Here is a 19,375-nt window from a genome sequence, read left to right on the forward strand (position 1 = left end):
CATCACCTACCTGTCTGAGCTGACATCCTTCCAACGGTGTGTGAAAGCCAACAGCCTCACCCCCACTGGACGTGAAAGCAGACTTGATTCCGAGTCAGGAGGAGGAAGCCTCCTGCCTACCTTCTGAAACTTTTTTGTATAGAAAACAAAGTGTCCCTGCTCTGTGTGAGAGAAGTGGGAAGTCCCTGGCCTGATCACACTTAAGTGAGCCTCTCTGGAACTCCACAGCCCTGCTGGGCTCACACTAATACCCCCATACTCCCTCCTCAGTCATATTCAAGATGATAGGGAGGAATACAAATGAGGATTTAAAAAAAAAAATTAAGCACAAAATGGTGGAAACCACAGAAGGGAAGAGGAGAAGACACAGGAGATGGACCAAAACAACTCTTAAGGACAGGAGAACACTATGGGACTAATCCAGACATTCAAAGAAGTTAAGCAAAGAAGGTGTAATTGGAAAAAGGAGTGAAATTGCTTGTTTGGATCTCAATATCTTGTTTAGAGATAGGATGCCAGGTGCACAGGGTTGCCTAGCAACAGTACAACACTGAAAGTCAGGCTTGCTGACTTATCCAACCTCACTTTTTCTCAGGAATGTGCATATGAGCAGAAACTGGAAGTCAAGTCTGCATTGCATTCTGTAATCTGGGGGCAACAAGGCGAGAGTCTGTGAGCAACTGTGTTTGGTGGGTTTTACACAGCGTAGTGTGAGCTAGCGTGGTAAAGAGCTGGTGGATCTCTCTGTATATTTGTTTCTTTACTTCTAAGACCAGAAGAACTGTATTACAGTAGTTAGTACATTTATCTTTGTCTTGTGAGACAATAAACACTTTATACTTAGAACTGAACTGAGTGGGACAGAGGTTTTTCTTAACCAGGAACTCTGGAAAAAGATGACTACTGGAAAGCAGGAAAACTCTGAAGTTCAGCTGGAAGACTGCTGGAGCTGTGGATTCACTCTTGACCCCACTGGTCGAAGTGTGGTGAATTACTAACTGATAGCGGGCCCATGCCTGGCAGGTTATAAGCCAACAGACGTCTGGAAGTCGTAATATAGAACAAGACAATGGAAACTGTCACACTCACAGGAAGACCAATTCTCTCAGAAATAAAGAGGAGAGAGACACCACTGCTCTGACTGCAGGCAGAATTGGTCTGGGGGAAGTGAGGCGACTCCTCCCCTAGAGAGGCCACGAAGACCCTTCCTCTTGCCAATAGGGGGAGTCGTCCCTAAGAAGAGTGTTATGTTCCCCTCCACCCCCCCCCAAATCTGGTAAAATGTTCCGCTCTAGGACGTATACTAAATCAATCTTCCTCCACTTGGTGCCCTCCAACTCAACCTGTTGGTTAGGGCTGATGGCACCTAGAAGGCACCGGGTTGGGGAAGGCTGTATTGGATTACCAATTATTGCAACAGAAAGTGGGCTACGACTGAGTCCTCCTTGCTTTATTTTCCAGGAGTTTCCATTATCTGAGGTTGCAAAATCAGGTCACCTGAGGATGCAGGATTGACAAAAGGCTTTTGAGTGCTGGTGTCAAAGACCTGATCTCTTCCATGCCCTTAATTCCATAATTTGGATCATTGACCATGGCTTCTATTAAAGGTGGGTCGATTCATTGCCCATGAAGAGTTTTAATTGAACCATCGTTTATCGGGCTTCTTCTTACATATGCTTCTTTTTTGATCAAGACGGGGAAAGTTCTCCCAACATCGCAGTGGTGTTGCACACTTTGCTTTTATTGCACCGACTGGTTTATAAAGGTGGTTGTCTGGCTTACCGACTGCCCAATAACTGAAAAGAAAAGGAAGCACAAATCAATGAGTCAGTGAGAAGCAAATTATTATTATTATTATTATTGTTGTTGTTGTTGTTGTTGTTGTTGTTGTTGTTGTTGTTTGTTGTTTGTTGTTATTGTTGTTATTGTTATTATTATTAATTTATTTATACCCCGTACATCTGGCTTGGTGTCCCTATCCATCAACATGGGGTGTGTACTTTATTTCAGCATTAAGAGATCTCCCCCTCTCAGAATCCTCAGATTCCAGGGCATTAAATGAAGCTGGTCTGAAAAAAGAAAAGGCTTCTTCACACAGCATGGAGTTAACCTGTGGAACTCACTTCAACAGGAGGTGGTGATGGCCACCAACGTGGAAGGCTTTAAAGCAGAGGCTCCCAAACCTATGTGGCCTACCACCTCCTTTCAGAAAAAAAATAAAAATACTCAGCACACCCCCTCCCCCAGGAACCAACCTTTTTAAAGCAAACAAATAAAAGATGCAGTGACAAATTTGCATTCTTTTATGTGTCTGTATTTCTACTCATGGGACGCGGGTGGCGCTGTGGGTAAAAGCCTCAGCGCCTAGGGCTTGCCAATCGAAAGGTCGGCGGTTCGAATCCCCGTGGCGGGGTGCGCTCCCGTTGTTAGGTCCCAGCGCCTGCCAACCTAGCAGTTCGAAAGCACCCCCGGGTGCAAGTAGATAAATAGGTACCGCTTACCAGCGGGAAGGTAAACGGCGTTCCGTGTGCTGCACTGGCTCGCCAGATGCAGCTTTGTCACGCTGGCCACGTGACCCGGAAGTGTCTCCGGACAGCGCTGGCCCCCGGTCTATAGATGTGAGATGGGCGCACAAACCCCAGAGTCTGTCAAGACTGCCCGTTCGGACAGGGGTACCTTTACCTTTACCTTATTTCTACCCAGTGCTATTTTTCTAGAAAAAAAGATGCCGGAACTCACCATGAATGCCTCCCTCTTTCTCTTTGAATTGCACCCACCTGGGAGGTTCCAGAACTCACCTGAGAGGTTCTGGAACCCACCTGAGAAGTCCCAGAGCTGAGGTCCTGTGAATTCCCCCTGAAAAAGCCCTGTTTCTACCTATATCCTACAACCTAATAAAGAAAGATTAAAATTCCATGGAGTGGACCAGAGTTAAGACTGACGGCTCAGTCCGATCTATCCCAGGGGCTGAGCCGGTGCTGCATCCTGCCTGTCATGGGCCAAATAGGCAGGCAGTCTGAGATCCACTTCCTGGGTCTGGGTGAAGCCCAAAAGTTCACTCTAGCCTGTGAAAACCTCTCCCCTCCAGTGCAATTGCCAGATCCAGGGGAACCTTTGTTGCCAACCCACAACGGAGCCCAACCTGGCAGTAAGCGTCATTACACAACAGATGAATCTTATCTTATCTTCCCTTCCCTTCCCTTCCCTTCCCTTCCACCCACTTATTTTTATTCAACGACCCCTTGGATCATTCTAGTGCCCCTCAGGGGGTGTAATCACACACTTAGGGAAATGTGGCTTTTAAGAAAGATGACTTCTAGTGTTATGAGAGTAGGAGAAAGCCTTTTCTCTATTCTCTTTCTCCACACTCATTAGTTCTGAGTGGACATAGGATCCAGCGGTTCTAGTAGATTCTCCATTCTGTTAGCCAGAGCTAATGATTGACTGGGGTGATGATGGTGGAAAGCAACAATAACCACTGAATGATACTATGGTACAAAGCAAGCCTTGTGTACCTGCATTCCTACACTTTAGCAAAAATTTAAGAAGCAGTAGAATTCCTCACACTTATTTTTTTTTCTCTGTTCAAAGAGGCAAACTATCATATTTTAACAAGGTGAGGTCAAAAAGCATTGCTTGGTCTTCCAAAAAATGGAGAGGATCAAAACTGAGGGGGAGGCAAAGGGGACATTCTGTCGCCACCATGCTCTAGTCATGGACTGGTCATGCTGTTCGGATGCCTAATTATCGTCTTCCAAAGTAACTACTCTATTCCGAATTTAAAAATGGAAAGTGTAATGCCAGTGGCCAACAACAGAAGTTTAAAGACTCTCAAGGCAAATATTAAAAAATGTAGTATAAACACCAACAATTGGGAATCACTGCCCTGTGAGCACTCCAGTTGAACAGCCTTTACTAAAGGTGTCATGGACTTTGAAGACACTCAAACTCAGGACAAAAGGGAGAAACGTGCTAAGAGGAAGGCACGTTTAGCAAACCCTCACCGTGATCAACTCCCACCAGGAAACCTATGTCCTCACTGTGGAAGGACGTGTGGATCCACTTACGGACTCACTGTTAAGACTGTGTTCATGGAAGACAATCTTACATGCCTACAAGTGGTTGCTGAAGAAGATGAAGAACTGGGGTGATTTGAAGGACTACAGTGTTCACACACATGGTGAAAGTGGAGAGAGACTGTGAGAAGGCATGGGTGAGGGGGCATTTGGCTATGTGGAGTCCTAGGTGGCTGGTGCCCATAAGTAGTGGCAGAGTGGAAGGCAAGGAGACTAACCATATGTGGAAGCAACGACTGGAAGAACCACCTCCACTCCATCCAAGATTGGTTGTAGGTATAAGAAGGCTGAGGACAGACTGAGGTTGGTGAGGCACATTCGCCCTACTGGACCAGCCCCTGCCATGTGGGGTGATTTCTTGTCTCAGTGTAGAAGCCCTTCATTGTTGAGCATGAAACTACTATCAAGCCCCGTCAAACTACGCAGCATTACCATTTCTGATGAAGCTGGACAATATAATATTGCTTCCATCCTACAAAACCGCCTTTCTGACATGGAACATAAAATGCAATGGAAATAAAATACTCTGCTGGGTTCTAGATGCAGGCAAAGGACAGGAAGAGCTTTCAATGAAGAGCAAAAAACAAATTCTTAGCAAAGTTTCTACAATACAATAAACAGAGAAATGTTGCTTCAAGACTCACTATCGTGGTGGGTAAGTGTTATCTATCCATTTCCATCCAACGTAATGACGGAGCCCAATCCAGAAGTCATGCTGTTCGTTTTTAATTGCATTTTCCAGGAACTCCTGCTAAAAGCACAATCATAAAGTCTTTCATAGGAATAAGAGGCCAGAATCCCCTCTCAGGTCATCCCCAGACTGTGGCCCCATCTGCACTGTGAAGTATCATACCACTTTAAACACTCAATGCTTCCTCAAAAGCATCCTGGGAACTGTAGGGCTTTTTTGGGGGGGGGGAAATATTTTTTTTATTGATTTTCATTTTTTCTTTACAAATTAGTCACTAATTAAAACATATTTAACATTTTTCCAAATCTGACCTCCCAGAAGTCTTCCTAGACATTTTAATGATTCTCCTTCATGCTGCATCATATTTCCTGATTACTTCTAGTTTATCTTCAGACATTACAAATAACCTTACAAAATACAATATTTTTACTTTTCAAACAGCTCTCTAGCAATCAATTCCTGCACATACATTATTTAACATTTCCAGTTTTGACAAGTGAGGCTACTTATCAGATTGTAAATCCCTACTAAATCATTAATTAATGTTAATTAAAATAAAACTTCCTCTCCTTCCATATGCATTTATAGTAACATAGCAATCCAGTCCAATAATTAGTCTTCTTGCTGCTCAGCTCCTCTGTCCCACATCACATGTAGTCTGAAGTCTTTTTTCTTGGGAGGAGCTTATCAGAGCTTGGAGGGCAGCAGCTGAAGGAGGAGCAAAAGGGTTTTCTTGTGTGTGTGTTTCTTTGTGGCTGATCAGCTGCTCTCCCTGTGCAAAGGTCAGAGGGGGCAGGGTTTCTGTTGATTCAGGTGATTAGCTGTGGGAGGAGCTTATCAGAGCTTTTAGATTTAGGGGAGCTAGTCTCAAACGTTTGTTGGGGGAGACCTAGGTTTTTTTTTGGGGGGGGGTTATTTGTCCTGTCTTCACGCTTTTTAAGATGGAGGACCACTGTAGACACCCCCAACGACACGTTTTCAAGATGGAGGGTGAGGGAACAGCTGCAGTCGCCTGCGGTTCCTGCGCAATGTTTGCCATCTTGCCAAAGGTTGCAGGCAGCTTTACCTGCAGCAATTGTATGTTGATTGCCCTCTTAGAAGACAAAGTCCAGCAACTGGAGGAACGTGTAGCTACGCTCCAAAGAATTAGAGAGCTGGAGCCTAAAGAAGCCAGGGTGGCTATCTAAAGAACTTTTAACTGAGTTAAGATTAAAAAAGGATGTGTACAAAAAATGGAAAAGGGGGAAAACCACCAAAGAGGAATTCAAACAAATAGCCAGCACGTGTAGACACAAAGTCAGAAAAGCTAAAGCACAGAATGAACTCAGGCTTGCTAGAGAGGTTAAAAGCAACAAAAAAGGCTTTTATGGGTATGTTCGTAGCAAAAGGAAGAACAAAGAAACAGTGGGGTCACTCAGAGGAGAAGATGGTGAAATGCAAACAGGGGACACAGAAAGGGCTGAACTCAATGCCTTCTTTGCCTCAGTAAAGAAAGCAATGCCCGACCTGAAGAATTTGAAGCAAATGATTCAGGAAAGGAAACACAGCCCAGAATAACTAAGGAGATAGTACAAGAATACTTGGCTAATTTAGATGTATTCAAGTCTCCAGGGCCAGATGAACTGCATCCAAGAGTATTAAAAGAACTGGCAGATGTGATCTCAGAACCACTGGCAGTCATCTTTGAGAATTCCTGGAGAACAGGCGAAGTCCCGGCAGACTGGAGGAGGGCAAATGTTGTCCCTATTTTCAAAAAGGGGGAAAGAGAGGACCCAAATAATTACCGCCCAGTCAGTCTGACATCAATACCAGGGAAGATTCTGGAGCAGATCATTAAGCAAACAGTCTGTGAGCACCTAGAAAGGAATGCTGTGATCACCAATAGTCAGCATGGATTTCTGAAAAATAAGTCATGTCAGACTAACCTGATCTCGTTTTTTGACAGAATTACAAGCCTGGTAGATGAAGGGAACGCAGTGGATGTAGCCTACCTTGATTTCAGCAAGGCATTTGACAAGGTGCCCCATGATATTCTTGTAAAGAAGCTGGTAAAATGCGGTCTTGACTATGCTACCACTCAGTGGATTTGTAACTGGCTGACTGACCGAACCCAAAGGGTGCTCATCAATGGTTCCTCTTCATCCTGGAGAAGAGTGACTAGTGGGGTGCCACAGGGTTCTGTCTTGGGCCCGGTCTTATTCAACATCTTTATCAACGACTTGGATGATGGACTCAAGGGCATCCTGTTCAAATTTGCAGATGACACCAAACTGGGAGGGGTAGCTAACACCCCAGAGGACAGGATCACACTTCAAAACGACCTTGACAGATTAGAGAACTGGGCCAAAACAAACAAGATGAATTTTAACAGGGAGAAATGTAAAGTATTGCACTTGGGCAAAAAACATGAGAGGCACAAATACAAGATGGGTGACACCTGGCTTGAGAGCAGTACATGTGAAAAGGATCTAGGAGTCTTGGTTGACCACAAACGTGACATGAGCCAACAGTGTGACGCGGCAGCTAAAAAAGCCAATGCAATTCTGGGCTGCATCAATAGGAGTATAGCATCTAGATCAAGGGAAGTAATAGTGCCACTGTATTCTGCTCTGGTCAGACCTCACCTGGAGTACTGTGTCCAGTTCTGGGCACCACAGTTCAAGAAGGACACTGACAAACTGGAACGTGTCCAGAGGAGGGCAACCAAAATGGTCAAAGGCCTGGAAACGATGCCTTATGAGGAACGGCTAAGGGAGCTGGGCATGTTTAGCCTGGAGAAGAGGAGGTTAAGGGGTGATATGATAGCCATGTTCAAATATATAAAAGGATGTCACATAGAGGAGGGAGAAAGGTTGTTTTCTGCTGCTCCGGAGAAGCGGACACGGAGCAATGGATCCAAACTACAAGAAAGAAGATTCCACCTAAACATTAGGAAGAACTTCCTGACAGTAAGAGCTGTTTGACAGTGGAATTTGCTGCCAAGGAGTGTGGTGGAGTCTCCTACTTTGGAGGTCTTTAAGCAGAGGCTTGACAACCATATGTCAGGAGTGCTCTGATGCACTCCTTTGTGCAGACAAATCTGCTCCTTTCTAGCCCAGAATCCCAGAATTGTAGAGTTGGAAGGGACCCCAAGGGTCGAACCCCCTGAAATACAGGAATGTCCTGTCTGAGCTCACTGTTGGGGTTTGATGTTAGCATGTGCAACAAGGCTTCCTTTATTAAGTTGGATCACTTGGGGTTCACTCAGTTCTTATTGTCTGCTCTGTGGGGTGTAACCCACTGGTGCAGTCAAATGCAACATGCTTATTTCCCTAGAGTGGGCACAAGCAAGGGGACATCCAGTCAGTGTAACTTCCTGTTCCACTCGTCTGGAGCATCCTTCCCCCTGCATGTGATCTAGGAGATAGGCATGGCCATGGCTGACTCCATAAAAGAGCCGAGTCACGCAGCCATCCTCCCTCTCTTGCTGATCTCTTGCTTCCTGCTCTCCTGCAGCCATTTTGTTCTCTTGATGTAAATTTTGCTGTCAGCACATGATCTCAATCTCCATGCGAGATGAACTCACAGATTGTTATGTAACTACTAAGTAAAGCCTGCCTTTCAGGGATCAAATCATGAAGAGAAATGTGAGCAAACCTCTTGTTATTTCGAAAGGAGACTCGTTTCTTTATTCTTTTAAGAGGGATAAAAGGGGACACCAGGAATAATCCATCTGGCAAGCCAGATTGGATTACTTAACTAAAGAGATTCAAACAAATCTGCAAACTAGCTTCCTGCTATATTGAAGGGAATCTGCTCTGCTACATCACTCACTATGCAGGATAATGCCAATACAATCCAAGAGTCCAAATTTTAATCTGAGTTACATCTTCATCTTCTTTGAATCCCTTCATTTTAGGAGGGGGAAAGGCATTTCTCTCTCAGCTAAACAATCTCTAGTTCTATGTCAGCCTTCCCTTCCTCCATTCTTCCAGCAGCATCAAATTACCCTGCACAGCCACTTGCTTGCAGTTTCCCAATCCCACTCTGTCTTATTTAGAAAGGATTATTCATGCCATTTCTAGATATAGTGTTCAGCTAGCTTACCTCCTCTTTTTCATTTTCAATAATAACCAGTTTGGATTTTTGACTCTCACAAAAGCTGTCTGCCTGACTCCAGTCTACTAGTCCTTCATCAAATAAATAGAGAGCCTCTTTATATATCTGCCACTTTTGACGATTATTTGAAGTGAGGTCATCTTTGAATCCAGCCAGAAATTGGGGGGGCGGAGAGAGAGAGAGGAAAACAAACAAACCAGTTTTAGCTGGACTGAAGGTCTTACAGATTTTATTATTATTATTATAGTGGTACCTTGGTTTAAGAGCAGTCCGGTTTAAGAATGAATTGGTTTACGAACTCTGCAAAAATGGAAGTAGTGTCCTGGTTTGAGAACTTTAACTCGGTCAAAGAACGGAATCCAAACGGTAGAATTATAGAATCATAGAATCATAGAAAAATAGAGTTGGAAGAGACCACAAGAGCCATTGAGTCCAACCCCCTGCCAAGCAGGAAACACCATCAGAGCAGTCCTGACGTATGGTTGTCAAGCCTCTGCTTAAAGACCTCCAAAGTAGGAGACTCCACCACACTCCTTGGCAGCAAATTCCACTGTCAAACAGCTCTTACTGTCAGGAAGTTCTTCCTAATGTTTAGGTGGAATCTTCTTTCTTGTAGTTTGGATCCATTGCTCCGTGTCAGCTTCTCTGGAGCAGCAGAAAACAACCTTTCTCCCTCCTCTATGTGACATCCTTTTATATATTTGAACATGGCTATCATATCACCCCTTAACCTCCTCTTCTCCAGGCTAAACATGCCCAGCTCCCTTAGCCGTTCCTCATAAGGCATCGTTTCCAGACCTTTGACCATTTTGGTTGCCCTCCTCTGGACACGTTCCAGTTTGTCAGTGTCCTTCTTGAATTGTGGTGCCCAGAACTGGACACAGTACTCCAGGTGAGGTCTGACCAGAGCAGAATACAGTGGCACTATTACTTCCCTTGATCTAGATGCTATACTCCTATTGATGCAGCCCAGAATTGCATTGGCTTTTTTAGCTGCCGCGTCACACTGTTGGCTCATGTCAAGTTTGTGGTCTACCAAGACTCCTATATCCTTTTCACATGTACTCCTCTCAAGCCAGGTGTCCCCCATCTTGTATTTGTGCCTCTCATTTTTTTTGCCCAAGTGCAATACTTTACATTTCTCCCTGTTAAAATTCATCTTGTTTATTTTTGCCCAGTTCTCTAATCTGTCAAGGTCGTTTTGAAGTGTGATCCTGTCCTCTGGGGTGTTAGCCACCCCTCCCAGTTTGGTGTCATCTGCAAATTTGAACAGGATGCCCTTGAGTCCATCATCCAAGTCGTTGATAAAGATGTTGAATAAGACCGGGCCCAAGACAGAACCCTGTGGCACCCCACTAGTCACTCTTCTAGAAGGGCACCGGTTGTGGGAGGCCTCATTAGGGAAAGCGTGCCTTGGTTTAAGAATGGTTTTGGTTTAAGAACGGACTTTCGGAATGGATTAAGTTTGTAAACCGAGGTACCACTGTATTTTAAATAAAGTCATTATGAATTACATACTGATATTTCATTACAATCCAGCAAAAGACATGGTAGCTAACACTCTGAAAGGTTTGTTCTAATAAAGGACACATTTAGCCAGGTCATTTGTACTCCATTTCCTTCCCTGTTCTACTGTTTCCATTCATCAACAGATTGGTAATGCTATGAAGATTGCGCGGCACCCCCAATCCCTGCCGAGCAGTAGCAAGATTCTGAGAGGTTCCAGTTGCTTGCCCAGGATTGTGTTTCCATTGAGAAAATCGAGGAATAGTGGAGGTGAGTGCTTAAGAAGTATGGTTTATTTGACACATATTTAGACAAGATGCTTTAGATGAGATTCTTGCATTGCAGGGGGTTGGACTAGATTACTGGACTAGATTATGCTTGGGGTTTCTTCCAACTCAACAATTCTATGATTCTGCTTGCAGATAAAGTCTTCAATGGAGGAGGTACAGAACATTATACCCTGGAGTGTCTCTCAATTGCTCTTCTCATACCGGGGTGTGTTTGTGTGTATATCTGATCCCTTGCTAAATTTGCCTGTTTGCCCTCTGACGAAGAAATGACCAGTCCATAATTTTAATGGTAGGTTTATTGTAGCTGTGAGAGACAGAATAACAACAGGAAAACCCCCAGAAACCGAGAAGATTCTAGAGGATGGTGGGACCTTTATACCTTCAACAGCTGTGCAGTTGAGGGGCTTTCAGTACATGGGTTCCCCCTATCCTCTGATTTCTCAACATCACCATTTTAAGAATAACTTACTGATTGCAGACTGGACTTCATTTGCTCTGTCAGCCCATATAAGCAATTCACCTGCTAACTTCTCAGCTTCAGCAAGTATTTCAGAATCTGAAAGGTTTGGATAATTCAGGTCAGTGAGATCTCAAACAGCTATTCAACTCTATAAAAAGGCTGTTTCCCTATAACTTGTGACTGGCCACATTCTAGCATTCAGGGTGATCTGCTGAGCATTGATCTGATTAACTGTGCTCTGGAGATCTTAGAGAGGCGTTGTGATTCTATTGCTTGTGTGCTAAGAATTCACCTCTGCAACACTTCTGTTTGTTACCTAGGTGTGGGACCACCTTTTAAATAAACCACAGAACCAAGGAAATTATTTCGAGCCCAGCATCCAGATTTAGAGACTCAGTATTTTTATTTAGTTGTACCTTGGATCTCAAACGCTTTGGCTCCTGACCAAATCGGTTCCCAAACGATCAAATCAGAAGCCGCGCTTTGGTTTCCGAATGTTTTGGAAGTTGAACAGACTTCCGGAATAGATTCCAATTGACTTCCAAGGTACAATTGTGTTTTATTTATCTATTGCAATAGGACAGAGCTCAACCCAAGGTGCTAGTTGAGAAGGTCTGTCCTGATGCGCTTCAGAACAAAAGCTTATATTGTAGTTCAAACACAGCAAACAAAGAGTCACCAAACATCTTCTCATATGTCAGGAAAGGTTACAAGCCATAGGATAGAAAACATGTATGGTGTCTCCCTACTCTCCACTTCCCCCACTATCACCTTGGGGTTGACCGGAAGTGTCTAAGCCTTTTGCTCTTTTTAGGTGTTGGATATCCCACTTTGCTCTGGCCACCTAGTCTATGATCAGTCTTTAATAACATTCCTCCATCTGTCTTTCAGGAAACTTCCAAGGATTTCTGCTTAACACCCTGATTCTAACTCATAGGAAAACATCCTGCCATTTCTGCTGCTTCCAGGGTCAGATAAAGAGAGACTCACAAATGAAGAACTCACAGAAATCAAGCCTCATACATTTTAAAAGGTTAAATGTAATTAATATGAAACACTATTATTAAAATAAAATATATACACCCGGGGTCTTTAATTCTTATGTCACTTAGTACTGAGGATAAAATTGCTTGCCTCTGCAATTACTTTGATGTGACATGGTTTATATATTATTTCTTTTTAAAATTTCTATACTGCTTTATATTTTAAGAAAAATCTCAAAGCAGTTTACAGCATATTAAATCAATAAAACACAAATAAAAAAAAATCTGAAGAAAGTAAAACATATACAGTCAAAGCAACGTAACAGAAAACTAAAATATTATCTTAAAGATTTGAGAATAAAAGATTACAAAGGAGGTGAACTACAGAATACACATTTAACATAGTAGGGCTGGTGAGTGTGGGCCCAGCCCCCTAGGCCAGGTGGAAAGGGCCTTGCAGTGTTGATGATGATGATGATGATAATAATAATAATAATAATAATAATAATAATAATAATAATAAATAATTTATTTATACCCTGCCCATCTGGCTGGGTTTTCCCAGGGAGGCTTCCAATAAAACACTAAAATACAATAACCTATTAAACATTAAAAGCTTTCCTAAAGAGGGCTGCCTTCAGATGTCTTCTAAAAGTTTGGTAGTTATTTTTCTCTTTGACATCTAGTGGAGGGCGTTCCACAGGGCGGGCGCCACCACCGAGAAGGTCCTCTGCCTGGTGGCCTTCATACTCACAGCCGGGCCTCATGAGGAGCCTCTTCAGTGGGGCTGGGGAGTGTGGGCCTCACTCCCTAGGCCAGGTGGAAAGCGCCTTGCAGGGAGCGGCCTCCATGCCCCACAGCCGGGCGATGTTTCTCCGGCCTCATGAGGAGCCTCTTCAGTGGGGCTGGGGAGTGTGGGCCAAGAGTGTGAGCCTCCTTCTTTGGAGGTCTTTAAGCAGAGGCTTGACAACCCTATGTCAGGAGTGCTCTGATGGTGTTTCCTGCTTGGCAGGGGGTTGGACTCGATGGCCCTTGGGGTCTCTTCCAACTCTATGATTCTATGATTCTATTCTATGATTCTAAGACGCCTGGGCCAGGTGGAAAGGGCCTTAGAGAGGTGTTGTGAGTCATCCAACACTGCCTCTTGCCCACTTCTTCTTGGGGTTAGTTTTCGATGGAGACATGAGCAAAATGCTTGCACTAACACACTCGGTGATATGCTCTCTTTACTGTTCTCCTTTCTGGTAGTTAAAGCTGGGGCGGGGCAGTAGCATATGACTCCAGGGTGTGCACATTGTGGTCTTCTTGTTGGACTAAGTGCAGTTCAGGTTGGTTGTTGGGTGTCATGGCACTTGGATCATTTTGCAGGTCTTAGAATGGAGTCTTGCTGATGTTCTGGTTTGGGGCTGAACCATTGTCTTCTGGGTACAAGAACTCCAGCACAGCTGAGAATTGGAAGTGGGCCAAAGTTCAACTCGTAAACAGTACCTAGGTGCAAGGGAACCTTGCCCTGTGGTTTTCAGTAACTGGTATTCGAAGATATACTTCCATTAAGAGTGGAAGAACCTAGTCATTGTGGCTGGTGCCAAAATGATTAACTGTGCTGTTGAGCTAGTGTGGACGGGAACATCTGGGATAGATTTTGGAGGCATAGAATTGTAATATAGCTCGTGTGTGGCTGAAGGTGCAGAAACAGTGTCTCCACACACACATGAACACTCTAATGTGGACACAGCCTATATGTCTCTTCAGCAAACATGGGCTCCCGGTTTTGTTCCTGTTGAATGCTATGAATGGGGATATGAGCTTGGGGTGCAGCATTTCCAGAAGGCAAGTGGTAAGTGAAAGGATGGAACGTAATTCTTCTTCCACCTACTACTATCTTACTGTAGTCCAGCCACTTCACAGTGACTTTTCTTCCTGCTGAGTCCAGAGGCTGGGAAGAATCTCTTCTATGGGGCAATACCCCCTGCTGGAGCAGGGGCAAGGAGTGGCCCTAAGTGTATAGACTATGACACCTTCCTTACCATTCCTTCCGTGGAGGGATGGTTTCTCTTTGATCATGAAGTCCCTGATCATTTTCATTGCTAAATCTATTTCAGGTGTTTTGTGATCCCGTTTATGAATATCTATGGAAGAGTTAGAAGGGAAAGAAATGGTGAGTCAGCTGATGCGACAGTACCTCCACCCCAGAATTGCTGCGGCTGATTTGGAATCAAGGCTCCCCGTGTGTTAGCAATTTTTTAAGGCTCTTCCCATCTCAAAGCAAAAGTGTTTAATGAAGCATCAGGCAGCAGAGTGGGTAACATTCCAGTAATAAAACTGCATTAAAATGAAACATGTAAATCACCCTGTGAAGGGTGGTTGATAAACTGAAGACCTCTTTTGTTTGAATTCAGCTGTTCCGACCACTCAGTGAAGCAGACCATACACTTGTTTTTCTAGGAGGAAAGTGGAACAAGGAGTTGCAAGGTAGGACAGGTGATTGCACAGGTTGCTTCATAATGTTGGCCTAAGAAGTCTGAAAGCAGTTATTGAGGGTCAAGAAACAGGCATTCATTTGAATGGGTGAGATTTAGCCACTTCCTTACCTTACACACTGGAATCAATGGGAGGTGAAAGGGCTTAGCTGTGGTTGGATTATGGTGACCCTTTTGAAAGTATTCTTCATACTGATGTAAAGCCAACCAGGATAATGCTAAAGGCTTACACAGCCGAGACTTACACAGACTAACTGCTCCAAATGCAGCAAAAAACAGGACGAGGCACAGCATCACTACAATAAATGTACCAATGGAAGAGACAAAGAACTCTTTTATCTCATGCAAAACAGCAGCGAGTTTTCCTTGATGGACAAAAAGAAAGAAAATCTGCTTAAGTACCATGGCTAACTTTTTTGCTTTTTCATTTCAAGTGACAGTAATGGATCCAGAGGGAGTCTAACCCCATCCAGATCCAGAGGGAGTCTAACCCCATCCAGAACAGGCCATATCCCACCCATCTTGTCTAGGGAACCACCCACTGACTGCACCTCAGTCTTGTCTGGATTAAACTTAAATTTAAAGGTTTGGCTCCTCACCTGGGTGAGGAGCAGTGCTGTAGAGGTAAATCCTTACCACATTGTGGATCAGCGGAGAATACAGTCTGAAGCTGGCATAGCACTAGTTTGCTTGGCTAAAGGAGCCTGTTGGAGTGACAGAGCACGGCTGGCTTTTCTCCAGGCCTGCCCACCACGACTGGTCACACATGCCTCCTGTTGCTCTCCCACTTTTCCTTTCCAGTGTGTTCCTCGTCTAGGCTATGAACCAGTTCTATGTGTGCTGCATACATACCTTTTCTGGGAGGTGGTTTTCGTCTTCGTTTTAGTATTGACCTGGATGCCACATTAGATCTGGAAGAGACATTGGATCTAGAAGCCACATTGGATCTGGAAGCCACATTGGATTTGGAAGCTGCATTGGATCTGGAAGCCACACTGGTTCTTGAAGCTGCATTGTGGTGTTGGGTCACATAGTATGTAATTTACTTGAACATCAGCGAAAACTTGCAAAAAAGCCTTTGTGTGATAGCAGCTAAATCCCAGCAGGGTAGATCCCTGAAAAACTTGTAGCTCAGGAGCAAAATCGTAGGCAGTGATGATCCTGCAGGAATTCAGTTTTCAGCTCTACTCTGCCAGATAAATCTCATTTCTTTTTTTTTTAATGGAGTAACAAGTTTGGTGGAACAGGGGAATGATGTGAACATAGTGTATCTTGATTTCAGTAAGGCTTTTGACAAAGTTCCCCATGTTATTCTTGTGAGAAAACTGGTAAAGTGTGGGTTGAATGAGGTAACTGTTAGGTGGATTTGTAGCCGGTTGACTGACTGAACCGAAATACTGCTCACTAATGGTTCCCTGATTCAGGTAGGAAGCCGTGTTGATCTGACACAGTCGAAATAAAAAATTAAAAAATGGTCCAGTAGCACCTTAGAGACCAACTAAGTTTGCTCTGGGTTTAAGCTTTCATGTGCATGCACACTTCTTCAGATACACTGAAGCAGAAGTCACCACCAGTGGGAGGGTGGGGTGGGGTTTTTCTCAGAACGGTAGTGGGAGGTGGGTGATTGACTTAATAGGTATGGAAAAACTGTTGATGACTGTTAACGACTGCAATTAGTTCTACAGGAAAAAGCAAGGGATAGTATGCAGATATATAAGGGTCTGGTGACTTCTGCTTCAGTGTATCAAAGAAGTGTGCATGCACACAAAAGCTTATATCCAGTACAAACTTAGTTGGTCTCTAAGGTGCTACTGGACTATTTTTTAATGGTTCCTTGTCGTCCTGGGGAAAAGTGAAAAGTGGGGTGCCAGAGGGTTCTGTCCTGGGCCAGTTGTTGTTCAACAATTTTATAAATGACTTGGATGAAGGAATTGAGGAGATGCTCATCAAATTGGCAGATGACACCAAACTGGGAGGGGTAGCTAATGCCATGGGATTTACAGAAATGGGATTTACATACATAGGTTTTGCCATTTCTTGAAATATTGTTGCCAAACTTGGCACAAATGTTCCCAGGGCGGGGGATGGTCCTCATCACCATTTAGATACCAGGTTCCATTTTTCTGCCACTTGAGATATCATACCCAAACTCTGCAGAAAGGAAGGCGTCAAGGTCTCCCTCCCAAGATGTAGGTATGGGTACAGGAACTCTGCCTTCCTGCATGGCACTGAAGAGGAAATAGTAAAAACAACTTACGTTCTGTGAATGTCAGGCCTCTCGCCATTTTAACTGCTCATTTGGACTGGTGCCTTATGTCATCCTGCGTTCAGAACCATATAAAGGAGTAGACAGTTAACACAACTTCTATGAAAGAATTTAGTGGTCAAAAACCAAATCAGAGTAGCAGTCTACACACGCTCACCTCTTTTTGTTGACAGGACCTTATTCTTAGCTGCCATCTTATCTCCTCATTTTGAGTGGTGTCTCATCCTGGAGTTCTTCTAAGTGACCATTTAATGGATTAGGCTGTTAAAATGATATCTTAAAACAAACCTACTGTTTAAAGATTGGATGCGTGTGGCGCTGTGGGTTAAACCACAGAGCCTAGGGCTTGCCGATCAGAGGGTCGGCGGTTCGAATCCCCGCGATGGGATGAGCCCTGTTGTTTGGTCCCTGCTTCTGCCAACCTAGCAGTTTGAAAGCACGTCAAAGTGCAAGTAGATAAATAGGTACCGCTCTGGCGGGAAGGTAAACGGCATTTCCATGTGCTGCTCTGGTTCGCCAGAAGCAGCTTAGTCATGCTGGCCATATGACCCAGAAGCTGTACGCGGGCTCCCTCAGCCAATAAAGCGAGATGAGCACCGCAACCCCAGAGTCATCTGCGACTGGACCTAATGATCAGGGGTCCCTTTACCTTTACCTTTACTGTTTAAAGAGCAGTCATATCAAGCTCTTTATTATACAAGGAAGTAGACATGAAAAGCTCTCTGGCATCCTGTCCCCACTTCATTTATAGACATGGAATCTCCTATTCCCTGAAAATACAGTGGGAGAGGAGCAGACTGCTTTTCTCCCACTGTAATAGGGCAGTTGGGGCCTTCTGAATTCTAGCTTAGTGACATACTTCATGCAAACGGATCCTGTTCAATCCACAGCATTTCCCACCAGAAGGATCTCCAGCAGGAAGCCTTAGAAAGACCTCCATTTTCCAGAGATCCTGGGCTAAAAAGCACATGAGGCAAGACAACCAATGGCCTTAGAAAAAGGCAGCAGACTACAAGCGACTTATCCCCTTTCCCCTTTTGGATACCATGGTGCCTCCCGGAGTCCTTTTTCTTCTCTCTGCCTCAGCTTCTTCCTGCAGATGTTCCTTCCTTCAACGGCTCCAACCACCTTCCGCTTTGATGCAGAACATTCCAGAGTTCCCATTCAGCTTCTGCTCCTCCCTGATTGGGACTGGCAGGCAGCCAATCAGCATTCCACATATAGCAGAAGTCCAGGAAAATATCTAGTTTAGTTATTGCTTAGTCCACTTCCATAGTACACTCATGCACAAAAGTGACTTTCATGAGTATCTTTGGAATGCTGCAAAGGACAGGCATGTTCTGTCCCCTTTAACCCAGGGCTTAATGACTTCTGGAGAACTTCTTCAATTAAGTGGGTGAGCGCCCCCACGCCTCAAATTGTTGTATTTTTCTTCTTCTGAGACTAAATTTGGAACATGGACTGTTATCTCACAGTTTCCCGCTTAACCCTAGGCATTAAATATTTATTCAGGTCCAGCAGAGTTCCACCCACCATGTCAACTACAAGCAAGCAATTGAAATTTAAAAGTGTAATTTAATGGACCAAAATAACTCTTAAGGACAGGATAACACTATGAGACTAATCCAGGATTTCAAAGAAATTAAGCAAAGAAGGTGTAATTAGAAAAAGGAGTGAAATTGCTTGGCCTGTGTTTGGATCTTGTTTATCTTGTTTAGAGATAGGATGCCAGGTGCGCAGGGTTGCCTAGCAACAGTACACCACCAAAAGTCAGGCTTGCTGACTTATACACCCTCACTTTAGAACTGAACTGGGTGGGACAGAGGTTTTTCTTAACCAGGAACTCTAGAAAAAGATGACTACTGGAAAGCAGGAAAACTCTGATGTTCAGCTGGAAGACCACTGGAGCTGTGGAGCTGTGGATTCTCTGTTGACCCCACTGGTCGAAGTGTGTTGAAGTACTAACTGATAGTGGGCCCATGCCTGGCAGGTTATGAGCCAACAGACGCTTGCAAGTCGTAATATGGAACAAGACAAAGGAAGCTGGTCAAATGGTCAAAGGCCTGGAAACGATGCCTTAAGAGGAACGGCTAAGGGAGCTGGGCATGTTTAGCCTGGCGAAGAGGAGGTTAAGGGGGTGATATGATAGCCATGTTCAAATATATAAAAGGATGTCACATAGAGGAGGGAGAAAGGTTGTTTTTTGCTGCTCCAGAGAAGCGGACACAGAGCAATGGATCCAAACTACAAGAAAGAAGATTCCACCTAAACATTAGGAAGAACTTCCTGACAGTAAGAGCTGTTTGACAGTGGGATTTGCTGCCAAGGAGTGTGGTGGAGTCTCCTTCTTTGGAGGTCTGTAAAGCAGAGGCTTGACAGCCATATGTCAGGAGTGCTCTGATGGTGTTTCCTGCTTTGCAGGGGGTTGGACTCGATGGCCCTTGTGGTCTCTTCCAACTCTAGGATTCTCTGATTCTATGAAACTAACACACTCACAGGAAGAACAATTCTCTCAGAAATAAAGA

At 44.3% G+C, this 19,375-nt stretch overlaps 1 protein-coding gene across 3 annotated transcripts; it reads right to left on the bottom strand.

Annotated features, from left to right (window-relative positions):
* Nucleotides 1–1,435: 1,435 nt before the first annotated feature.
* LOC309540059 (secretory phospholipase A2 receptor-like) lies at nt 1,436–18,588 on the bottom strand. 3 transcript variants are annotated; one of them, XM_082236672.1, is made up of 10 exons: nt 17,896–18,588; nt 17,008–17,086; nt 16,842–16,905; nt 15,437–15,592; nt 14,830–14,880; nt 14,132–14,233; nt 11,131–11,217; nt 8,854–9,005; nt 4,721–4,827; nt 1,436–1,796 (listed from the first exon to the last, which is right to left on the bottom strand). In XM_082236672.1, exons 3-10 carry the CDS (start codon nt 16,867–16,869, stop codon nt 1,637–1,639), a joined length of 843 nt encoding a protein of 280 aa, XP_082092798.1. In that variant the 5' UTR covers nt 16,870–16,905; nt 17,008–17,086; nt 17,896–18,588; the 3' UTR covers nt 1,436–1,636. The 3 variants fall into 3 exon arrangements, with proteins under 3 accessions (XP_082092798.1, XP_082092797.1, XP_082092799.1); XM_082236671.1 differs by having other exon boundaries at nt 14,830–14,949; nt 17,896–18,578; XM_082236673.1 differs by lacking the exon at nt 14,830–14,880 and having other exon boundaries at nt 17,896–18,578.
* Between the last annotated feature and the right edge of the window lie 787 nt (nt 18,589–19,375).

This window comes from Podarcis vaucheri (genome assembly GCF_965113315.1).
Source record: "Podarcis vaucheri genome assembly, chromosome: 9".
NCBI classification, from domain to species: Eukaryota; Metazoa; Chordata; class Lepidosauria; order Squamata; family Lacertidae; genus Podarcis; species Podarcis vaucheri.

What these genes read in the sequence shown, in the direction of transcription:
- LOC309540059 (XM_082236671.1), bottom strand. Translation starts at nt 16,869, where the DNA reads ATGGCGAGAGGCCTGACATTCACAGAAC. An exon ending in AGGCCTGACATTCACAGAAC is followed by an intron (nt 15,593 to 16,841) that starts GTAAGTTGTTTT and finishes ACCACAATGCAG; the next exon opens with CTTCAAGAACCAGTGTGGCT. An exon ending in TGAAGTCCAGTCTGCAATCA is followed by an intron (nt 9,006 to 11,130) that starts GTAAGTTATTCT and finishes CTGGATTCAAAG; the next exon opens with ATGACCTCACTTCAAATAAT.